The 11,963-nt window shown below is 42.3% G+C and overlaps 1 protein-coding gene across 1 annotated transcript; it reads left to right on the forward strand.

The window, feature by feature from the left end:
• Positions 1-560: 560 nt before the first annotated feature.
• On the forward strand, positions 561-10,398 carry LOC146975313 (uncharacterized). The gene is made up of 2 exons (XM_085794600.1): positions 561-648; positions 9,839-10,398. The coding sequence occupies exons 1-2, from the start codon at positions 561-563 to the stop codon at positions 10,396-10,398; spliced, it is 648 nt and encodes a 215-aa protein (XP_085650726.1).
• The last annotated feature ends 1,565 nt before the right edge of the window (positions 10,399-11,963 follow it).

The following is an 11,963-nucleotide window of genomic DNA, read 5'->3' on the forward strand; positions in this document are numbered from 1 at the left end:
TCTTTTTTTCTACAGGCTTCTACAGAGGGACGTGGAAGATCATAGCTGGGGCAGTCAACTGGAGGTCCTGATCTACGTGTATTGGCTTGCTTGCTGTGGGTGCAATCGATGGCTGCCATGTTTGGATAAAACCACCCCAACTTCACAGACTGGACTACCTGAACTACAAGGGCTTCTACTCGATCAACATGCAGGCCATTTGTGACTCTGAAGGACCGTTCCTGGACATTTTTCTGGGTTACCCAGGGTCAGTCCATGACACTCGCATTTTGAAGAACAGTCAATTTTACCTGGCTGGACAGTTTCCTCCCCCAGGATAATTCCTACTCGGTGATGGTGTTTGGACAGTCCAATCGGTCTCATAACACCATACAAGGAGACTGTCATCGGTGCAGTGCAGAGATGTTTCAACTTTCGTCATTTCAGAGTACGCTCAATTGTTGAAAGATCTTGGAATAATGAAAACAAGATGGCGGTCTACACTGTTCAAGGCCATGGAGGTTAGGCCAACCTTTGCACCACTCGTGATCGACACATGTGCTTTTCTGCACAATGGCGACATGCTGGAGCAGATGGTGCTCAGGACATCCTTGACCCACACGCTCCACGTGAGGGCCTTGCCCAAGACGAGAGGTGGAGAGGTGGAAGGTTTTCCTGTGGTGCTTTGGTGACTGGAATTGCTCCTGAATAAGCCTCATGCTGATAATACTGACCTTTCTTAATATGTTTTTACATATATTCTGAAATGGACTGCACACAGGACTGTAATGTGGCAAGGTGAAGAGGGCCCGGGCGGGGATTGAACCCACACCTCCCGGGTAAGAGTCATGTGCGCTTGCCAGTCACCCAAAGGGACATCCCTTTGGCCAAGTAGCCAGGGCACATGATCAATTGGAGGCATAGTGACAGGACCACCACTGTCACAGTTATATCCCAAATTTGCCATTATTTGGGATTATGATTTGCCATTTATTAATTAAAATGTGTTTATTGTTATTACATTACTGGATGCGATGCGACTAATGTAAACTGTATGCAACCTGCTCTTTAAAGTGATTACAAATGGGATTTTTTTTTTTCCAGTTTTTTTTTTTCCTAATTTTTTCCCAATGATAGGTTCCTAAATTGGCCCTCAGCTATCAAAACTTTGAGAACCCCTGCTCTAAGAGTATATTGTTGCCATACATGTTTGATTGTGATGAGTAATTAATTTTTTCCCATTTGTATCTGACTCTCCCTCTCTCTTTTTTCATTCTAATTGACTCTTTTTGTGTAATCTTTTGTGTATTTTTTGTTTATTCTTGGTGGGCGGGCCTAAGCTGCCCTTTTTGATTTGATTGATTGATTTTTTTGATTGATTGAAATGTTTATTTCGAATATGAAAATAAAGTAATAAAAAAAGAGAATGAGACAAAACATTTAAACATGAAAAAAATAGAATACATATTCGAAAAGGAGTGAGAAGAAGTAAAACTTATAAACTCCCACCCCCTCTCCTTATATATGACTAGCTAAGATCCTTGTCTAAACATATCTTATGTTACAAAATCATGAATATAATTTATTTATAGTTTACTTTACATTTTAATTTAATTTACGTTTACTAATAATTTGCTTATACACACTAATTATGCATACATACTAATTATACAAACATACATACATACACACACATGTCCACATACAGATACATACACTCGCACATACATGCAAAAGGAAAAAAAGAAAAAACAACAACAACAACAACAACAAAAAACAACAACAAACAACACCACAAGATAATGACCAGTATAAAAAGATAAAAATAAATATGCACAGCAACTTCATTACACTTGGTGCTACCCAACATTTACCTCGTCCCTGTACTTCTGGAGAATAGACTCTTTGTACCTCATTTTAAACTGTTTCATGCTTGGACACTGCTTCAACTCCATAGTGAACTTGTTCCATAGTCTCACCCCGCTGACTGAAACACAAAAACCTTTCCTGTTTGTCCGAATTAACGTTAACTTAGGGGCCGTTTACACGAAGACGCTTGCGAGTAAAGACGATAAAATATTTTATCGGAAGTGCCTTTCGTTTATATGGTGACGGCGTTTTTGGGGCTTGAAGACGCAAAAATCTCAAACCACCCCTGAAAGTGGAAAAGTTGAATACGCTCCAGCGCAGCGTCTCCGCCTAAACAGGCCAAGACGCAAAACTGGCTCAGATCTGCTGTTCTGCTCACGTCAAGTCGGTGTGTTGACGTCAAGTCGGCGTGTTGACGTCACGATACAAACAAACATGTCGGATTACATCCACCCTTCAGACCTGCATGTCGCTACCCGATCTGCGACGCTACCCGATCTGTGACAGCCACGTACGGCAACTCCACTTGGACAAACTTAGTTGAATTGACTTGATCACTGCCCTATGTGCGTCGCCAGAGACGGTTTATCTTTTTATTAATTTTTTTAAATACTTTATTAGTAATGTAAATTGAGGGTTGGTTGTGGTGGTCTGGATCTTGATGCTCAGAAAACAGGAACACAGGCGGACTTTTAATGTTTACTGTCCTCTTTTCTCGCCGGCCTCATCACCATGACAACCACAAACAATCACAACTACCACAACACTCACTGAATAAACGAGTCTGCCGCGGCTGTCTTATGACGGACCTCCGCGGTTTTTATTTTATTTTATTTTATTTTTTAATCATTTTCACAGTACCGTATTTTAATTTCACAGAACTTTAAGCATGTACGCAAATCGGGCAGTGCCCAAATGAAGTTTGTCCAAGTGGAGTTGCCGTAGGCAGCTGTCCAAGATGGCGGCCGGTCTGCGCATGCGCAGACCCGTTTTGTCACAGATCGGGTAGCGTCGCAAATCGGGTAGTGACACTGCAGGCTACTTTGGCCGCAATAACTACAATTATACAACAGTTAGTTCCGACAGGTCCCAACCGAGCAATTTGATTGGACAAGAGACGTTCCATGAGTGCTGATATACAGTATAACAGCACTGGGACTGTTTACGGACGTTATCACTCCGCTGTTCAGCAGTGGACAGGAGCTAAGCTATAATGGAGCTAAGTCAGAGCCAGGCTCCCCATACAGGAGCTGCCCCATCTCTCTGCTGCTACTACAGTTAGAAACGGACCTGAACATTAAAACTTGGACCTGACCTGGTCCGTCTAATTGGAGATAAATCTCTACTAAACCCGGCTGGAAAAAAATCGCCGCGGGGCAACTACGTTTTGACGGCGATGTGTTTTGATATTAGCTTTAGCTGTTGTTAGCCACGTAGCTCAGCTACTTAGCTTCAACTGTGTTTATAATGATTACACAGCGGGTAAACAAATGTAATACGGTATCGATAACGTCTCTGTGTCTTCACGCTGGTCCTGTTGCTCCGGTGCTGATCAGACACGGGCTCAGAACCAGAACCAACACTGGAAGCAGCTCGGTGGAAAAGTTTGTAGCTAGTAGCAAGCTAGTATGAAATGTTTATGTGTTGCCTGGCAACAGCCTCGTCTCCCTTCCAGTTGCAGAACTATTTCTGTTGGCGGAGCCAAATAAATGATTAAATAAACAAACAAATCATAATCTCTTGTAGTTTATTACTGTTCTAAAATGCGCTCGTAGCACTGTTGTATAAAAGCAATATCACACTCGAGGTCGTGCTGTTGTAGCTGTAGCCATGTTTTCCTTTTCTGATTTCCCGGCACAGTGACGAAAAGAAGGAAGGTTCTACGCATGCGCGTACGCATCACGGCGTTTGTGACAGCACCACCTAGTGGTCTGGCGTGCATTAGCAATGGATTTGTACACACTTTTGCGTCTCCGTATGCACACAGATTTCCTCCCGAGAACGCTCGTGTAGACGCGAAATAAAAAGTGAAGACGCGACGCCACTTTTGCGTCTTCTGTTCACACCGTCTTCGTGTAAACCTAGCCTTAAAGTTACTTTTACCCCTTAAATTATAACTCCCCTCATGAATACTAAATAATTTTTGTATATTTGCTGGTAATAGATTATTTTTTGCTTTGAACATGATTTGCGCGGTTTGATAGCCCACGATGTCTGTAAGTTTTAGTACTTTGGACTGTAAGAATAGAGAGTTTGTGTGTTCCTGATAGCCAGCGTTGTGAATTACCCTTATTGCCCTTTTTTGTATGATGATTAATGGGGTTACATGCTGCCACTCCGACATTCTGCTATTCAGACATACCACCATTCCGACATGTAAACGTCCTGCCATTCCGACAGTTTCGTCCCGCCATTCCGACAAGGCTTTAATTTCCATAAGTAAATGTGCGTTACTCCGAGCAGTGGTTAGGGTGTGTGTGTGTATGTATGTATGTGTGTGTGTGTGTGTGTGTGGGTTTGTTTCCGTTTTTTTTTTTTTTTTCAGGTTTTAACTCATTGAGTGCCAACCACGTAATTTCTCGTTTTTCGTTCCCATGCGTTGAGTGCCAAAAACGAAATTTTTCGTTTTTTGCTTTTTTTTTAAATTATGAAAATAGACACTTTAATACACATTATATGTAAATTTGGGGACTCTACGACGAGGAGAACTGAAATAGATGACGATCAAAGTCACATGACAGCTCATGATCTGGAAGTTTTTATCATAACTCAGCTTCTGCAAACGGAGTTCTGCATGCAGATGCAGCGCAGCTGCTCCGCTGCTGCTCCGCTCTCACCCGCGAGGCTGCAGCAGCTGGGAGCTGAACCAGGAAGCTCTCAGCCCACTGTCCCGCCCGGTCTTCATCTGGAGCAACACCGTGTCCTCCCCAAAGTCCTCCCGCGGTAAAATCTGATGGTCTCTGGGTCAAAGCAGACCGGCACCACCGACCCGTACCACAGACGGACCGCGACCACCGGCGGGACCGGTGTTCGCGAGCCGCTGTGGCCGGCAGAGCCTCACGTTCCGCGGCGAGAGGCTGTGACACGGCACGGTGCGTCTGTGTTATTGTTGTTTAGTGGCGCCCCCCCCGCCCCCGATGGTGGTTTTGTGAATAGAACAACAATTGTTGTGTATATTTATCTTATACGAGCCCTTTGATCCAGAAATGCGAGTGTCAGAAGAGCGACAGACACAAACAGAGCAGCTTTCATAAAAGACGCTCTATCTCCTTTTCTAGAAAAAAAGGAGGGATTTTGGTGAAACCCAGCCATGTTTAGCTTGACTTTTCTCAGGAACGGAGGCACGTAGGAACAAACGGTTTGTGGCCATTTGAAGGATAAAGTTAAACCTTTCAAATGAGCCACAGTATGTGTTGGTGGCAATAATATAGAATACACTATGGCTCTAAAATAAAAAGTCAAATATGGTCTAATTTGCCGGTACACTTGACTAAAACTTTGGAAAGGAGCGCGGCACTCAATGAGTTAAGACATGTGTACAGATGTGATACAGTCAGTGGAAGCTTAATAAATAAACAAACACAAAGTCTCGCCATTTACAATCACACACTCCGATGTCAGTTTGTAACAATTTCCCTTACAATAAGGATATAAGGGGAACTGGCACAACGCAGTCCTGCTGCAGGCGGACCTAGGCTCGCGCTACTGGTGCGTCCAGGGAAGCAATAATCAAAGTCGCTACTTAGTCTGAGTCTCTGTATTTCACTGAACTCAAAACGCGCCCATCACAGGCGGCATATAATAAACAATTACACACAGATCAACAGAACCCGAAAGCCCCCCCCCCCCCCCATGCACTGTCACTGTGTGTGTGTGTGTGTGTGTGTGTGTGTGTGTGTGTGTGTGTGTGTGTGTGTGTGTGTGTGTGTTGGCGCGTGGTGAGGGTGAGTGAGAGAGAGTTTGTTTGTCCTACTGTCCACACGGGAGAGACGCCGAGGTGACCACGCCAGTCCTCTCCCTCGTCCCGCTTGGCTGAAAACGGGCCGTGCGGTGTCCAAACGGGCCTTTATGATCCACAGGGTAATCCACCAGGTAAAATAATCCACTATGCCGCTTTGGAATTGCCGCCACGCCAGCCGTCCTAACACCGACTGTGTCTCTCACTCTCCTCCCCTCTCACCACGTCACTTCCCCATTTAAACCCTCGGTCCCACTAATGGTTACATGCTGCTATTCAGACATGCCGCTATTTCGACATTGACTTCTAATTGTCGGAATAGCGGCATTAACATTATTTTTTAAGCGTCCCACTATTCCGACATTTTTTTTTTTTCATTGTCGGAGTAGAGGCACTTTACTATTTTTCAAACATTCCGCTTTTCCGACATTGATTGATTACGTTATAGTCAGAGTGTCCTTCTGATTTATTTTTATTTTTTCATCTGAGACACTGTTTCTCATACACAAATACATAGGCCTATTAGAGAAGAAAAAACAAACCCTCCAAGTTTAAAAACACACCGGCAGCAGCGCACACTGATCTGCAGAGCTGAGACTGTTATTATTCTGTCACCTGAGTTTATCCTGCTGCTTTACATTGTTTTAACATAGGTAAAAGAAGAAAAAAAAGATTGTCTGGAATAAAGGGGCAGATTACATAAGATTATTCTTTTTTCTGCTCCCTTTTGTTGAGATTTGGGAGGTTTTTGCCTGATTTATTGCCCGATGCCATGTATCTCGCTTTCTTTCCCCCTCCCTCCGCCCGTTGTCTTCGTTGTCACTTTGTTGTCGCTCCACAGAGCGCACATGGCTAATTAATATGCACGTGCTGACCATATGGTTGTGTAGGCATTCCGGGACGGAGGTGTGTTCACGTGCGCAACTGTGCACCATTCTTGGATCCAGTTATCAAAGTTGAGGTGCAGAGTTGTGCACGCACAGTTTGATAGATCTGAAAAAGGTGTAAATATTTTGGGCTGTCTTTTCACCGTAGGCCTAAGCAAAACATTTAGTAGCAGCAGTTTTACACTGCTTACTTACAGTTTTGATAAATAAGGCCCCAGGCCATAAGCCCAGAGCCCAGACGCTCACAGCTGCAGCTTCTCCGCGGCGCTGTCCGTGGTGCTGAAGGTCACAGGTTAACTTGACAAACAAACTACAGCATAGTTCTGTTTGTTTATCATGTGTGTCAGTTTTGTTTGCTTGATAGTTGAGTTGTTGAGATTAAGAACATCACTCCCTCATCAAACCAGTGATAGACATGCTGAAAAGAAAAGAGAGAGAGAGAGACGCGCCTGGGTATCGCAGCTGTAAAAAAAAAAAAAAAAAAAAAAAAAGACGTGTCGGAATAGCGGTATCAAAAAGTGTCGGACTACCGGCATGTCTAGATAGAGGGATGTCGTAATAGCGGGATGTCTAAATAGTGACATGTCGGAATAGCGGGATGTCTGAATAGCGGGCGGACCCCCCCACTAATGCACTTTTACGCATTACGCACACAACTTACAGCAAAAAAGAAACATTCATTCATTCATTAAAGGTCCGCACGTCCCCGTGCGCAAACCACAAGGATAATTGATCATTTCCCTGGCCTAATACACAATGAAAAAAACCTGCGGAGCAAACCTGCAAATCAACTACCCCAGCTCCAATAGACTATGGCCAGGCAAAACCCAGTGGATCACTACAAGTTGTTGCAACTTTGGGGAATTTACTCCTGGTAAAAAGGCTTACAAACATGGACCAGGACAGCTTCATAATACGCACAAAAATCCAAAGGAAACGAAAGGTAACTTTAAAAAAAAAATAGCAACAGCATATAGTAGTCAAAATATGTGTTTTACGCATCTGCCTGTTCAGCTCCGCTTACATGTAAAATGACATTTTGGTTGCGTACTGTAACGTACTCTCTCTCTCTTTCTCTTTCTCTCTCTCTCTCTCTCGGGCGGTGACACGCTGTCATTCATTTCAGCACTGAGACAGCGGACAGCGCGCTTGGTCATATTTCAGCACTACAAAATATCAGCAGTTAACTCTTCACCGATAAATCCATGGCACTGTCCATAGTTATGAGGCAAAAAGAGAACTCAACACCGTCTTCTCCCGAAGTTGAAAAATATATTTATTTTTTTAATTCAAAAGACAACGTTTCGAGCGACTGGCTCTGCGTCGTGACTCATACAGCAATAATATAATGATAATGGTAATAATAACAATAATAATAATAATAATAAGTAATACATTTCACATGTAAGGGGAGCTGAACATATACTGGTAGTTTTCATTCACAAACCAATGTGGGAGAGCTCCAAGACGCGTGTGCCAGACGCACAGAGGCATGCGTAAAACACCGACCTGTTTAGTTAATCTTTTAGTTAATTTTCGTTTCTTTTGGATTTTTGTGCGTATTTTGGAGCCGTTTTGGTACATGTTTGTAAGTTTGTTTTGTCTTGCTCAGGTTTAATGATAATCTGTTTCTGTCGAACCATTTTTTCATTTTGTTCATTTCTATATTAATGTCTTTTTGTAGTTTTTGTAAGTTATCCCCAGAACAAAAAATATTTGTGTCATCTGCAAACAACACGAAATGCAATACCTTAGAGATCTTACATATGTCATTAATGTACATGATGAAAAACAGATCATGTATCTGCCCATCTGGTGAATGCAAGAATATCATTGGCCTACGCTTTAATGATATGAATGAACTTCAGGTAGTGATTATTTAGCCAGCAGTGTCGCCCTCTGTTCTGCTGACCTCTGATGAAGACGCACACCGCGTCGAAACCAAGTGGCAACCCTCCGTGACGTCACCCATTGGTTTGTGAAGGGCCGTTTGTGAAGCCTCGATTTTGGCTTACAGGGCGCAGCCATTTTTGAGTCTTGGAGCCAGAAGAAACCATATTTGGATAAAAGGGCGGAGCTGGGGGAGGAGAGAGGGGCGGGTGTTACCTTTGACCTCACTGAATATAAAAACGCACCAGGCTGGCTATCGGGAGTCCGGTAGATGCTACGAACGAGGTAGGTTGTATGGACAAAATATGTTTATACATCAACTCCCGGTCAAGATGTGAAAATTTGAATAGTTAACTGCATGTCTACACCAAGCGTTACCCCTGTTTTTTTTTTTGTTTTTTTTTAGCGTTGTTGATTGTGAAGTTACTGTTAAGGCTATAGCCCGCGAAATTTAAAAAAGTTAGCTTGCACCGGCTACTTTTTGAATATGCTAACACACCGCCGAGATATCGATCTGTTTTAAAATGAAGTTTAATCTATTGTAAATAGTGCTAAGACAGACAGCAGGGTTGACAAGTGTTGTTAGATTATGATTACTAAACTATATTGATAATGTGAGTTGATTTTGATGGTATGATGTGTTGGTGTGGGGCATAGACTGTATATAAACTGAAGTATGGTAGTGGTACAACAAGATTAACGTATAGTTTTTTTAAATGTTTATTTTTTTTCATTGTGACCAGCAGTGACACACTATACTACTACTACTACTAGTACTACTACTGTGTATCTATAAAAGCACTCTACAGCCGATATGCACACTTCAGAAAAGAGTAATAAAGACAATAAAAAAAATAAGCTGGATACAGAGAACACAGAGAGAACACATAAACCCACTAAATATAAAATCAGGCACACTGAAATTTGTGGATTTGGGTAAATTCAAAATCAAAACAACGCAGATAATGTACAAAGCATTAATAATCTCCCTGCACTAAATAATCTATATAGAAATATATATATATTTTTTGATTTTTTTCTTTCATTTTAGACACGTTTGAAATGAATTCAATCATTATTTCTTTCTCTTTCAGAATTATTTGTACATCAGGGGCAACAGGATGGCTACTGCAGCAAGCGGTAAACCACGTAAGTAGAGATTTTTTATAATGCCCAATCTAACAGTACAAGTACAAGAGAGTCATGGAGGTAATCTAATACCCATCATATCTATTGTTATTTGTGTTCCTTGCAGTAAATGTATGGATCATTGGGGACAGCTACGTCCGGCGTGGGGCCAAGAGAGCGGCAGAGACCATGGGGACCACCCTCGGGATCGAGGGGATCCGGATCCATTGGTTCGGCTGGGGTGGACTGAAGTGGAGAGGCCTGATCCCCTTCTTTGAGCAGTCCCTCCAAGGAAGAGCAGCCCCGGATGTCCTCCTTACACACTGCGGCGGGAATGACTTGGGAACGACATCTACCTTCAACCTCGTCGCAGCCATGAAGGAGGACCTGCACCACCTCCACCTGCAGCACCCAGGGATTTGTATAATCTTTTCTGGGATCACCCAGAGATGCAGGTGGAGGGGTGGTGCCAATCCGGGGAAGATTGAAAAAGCTATAAAGTTTGTGAACAGTGTTATGGCCTCATTTGTACATTGTTTAAATGGGGCTTTTATACATCACCCTCACATAAGATTCGACACTCCTGGGTTATTTTTACCTGACCAAGTTCATTTCACCACTCAGGGAAATGATATATTTTTAAACAGTTTTGCCGAGTCCATTAAGAAACAACTTCAGCAACACTAAATGTTGGAGGGACCATTTTGTTTGTTGAAGTTTAGTCTTCCTGGACTGTTTTTGGCCAAAATAACCCACAGTGTCATGCCTTATGTGATGGGTGGTATTTTTTGTTAACATTGAATATTTTTTTTTAAACATCTGTGGCCATAACAGTGTTCCCTATGCTCTTCCTTCCATGCTCTTGCCACCCTAGTCTTACCACCCCATGGTCTCTAGACACCTTGCCCCCATGTTGGACATAGCTGTACCCAATTGTAAATAGTTTTTCTAATGTTCTTCACTTGTTATTGTTGTTATTAATTTACCGTTCTGTTCTTGCACAAGTATTTCTTATCGAGAAATATATGGATTATTTCATACATTTTACTAGGATTATTTCAGACAGTGATTCCTAACCATACACTGCATTATGGTCCTAACAAACTGTACTGCTGGGATTGTTTGCTGTTTGGTCCTGACATTTTGAGTTGCTAAACTAAAGCAGCTCTGCAGCATCAATTCACTCCCAGACATCTGCTGCCACTGTCTCTCTGAAAACACCTGGAAAACTTAATGACTCTAAATGAACTTTTGCAATGTATAATCTGCCCTGGCCCTGTTGTGTACATGAATATGACTCCAACACCTTACCTCCATTGAGCTGTTGTAATTGTTTTTGCACTATTGTCACTTTTGCATTGTAAATCAAGATTTTAGTTCTTTAACCACTTTTTGCAACTTTGAAATGAAGAATTGTTTTTATATTAGTTTCTCATGTCCAACCTGTTTTCTTATGCTTGTTACTAAAAACTGAGCCATACTATTCTAGTACCTCATTTTACTATGCCATCTTGTGTTCTTTATATTCAACATCTGAATTTTGTCAAGCACTTTAATTCAGTTTGATCTTGTAATAAAGGTATCTATGTACAAAAGCCTGTCATAGTTTTATATGGAGCACAACTAAATGTATAATTTCACAATAACACACTTATGCAGACGTCTTCAAATTATATCAAATATATTTCTGTTCCTTAGGCCAGCTGCTTAGACAGCTGTCCAGTCTTAAACACTCTAAAAAACATTATCATCAACAATACACATCTATATTAGGAGTTTTAAATTAACCTGGGCTGGAGTTACTCCTCTTTCCCTGGTTCTGAAACGGGAAACCCAGAGTTTGCCTCATTTCAGGGTTAACAGACTCAAGTGTTTTCACTAAACCTGCTTTGTGAAACGGCCCCCTGGACCCAAATGCAGACTACCAGACATGGGTGTGAGTCAAACAGTCAGTTTATTGGGACAGAGGGCAAGATGGAGTGGCAGAAGGCAGGCAGGCCCAGGAGCACAGAGGCAGGGGACGTGGATGGTCTGGGTAAGGCAGCAGCGTAGGAGCAGGATCCTGGAGGGAGAATGGGAAACAAAGGTGAGTATGTTTACAAAAAGAGAGTGCTTCATCAAAAAGGCTCTTCAAATCTGAGTGCTAAACCAAAGTCTTAAAGCTTCAGTTGGTAACAATTATTCAGTCATATTTGCTGGAACTGTCACTATATTCTGATGGTCAGACATTAAATGAGTAATTTAGGACAAAA

The sequence above is a fragment of the Trachurus japonicus genome, chromosome 13 (assembly GCF_045865225.1).
Source record: "Trachurus japonicus isolate A0001 chromosome 13, Traja_1.0".
Taxonomy (NCBI): Eukaryota; Metazoa; Chordata; class Actinopteri; order Carangiformes; family Carangidae; genus Trachurus; species Trachurus japonicus.

Bases quoted from the DNA above. Each gene is read 5' to 3' on its own strand.
- LOC146975313 (XM_085794600.1), top strand. From the start codon at position 561: ATGCTGGAGCAGATGGTGCTCAGGACATCCTTGACCCACACGCTCCAC. The intron at 649-9,838 runs GTTTTCCTGTGG...TGTTCCTTGCAG, and splicing joins GAGAGGTGGAGAGGTGGAAG to TAAATGTATGGATCATTGGG.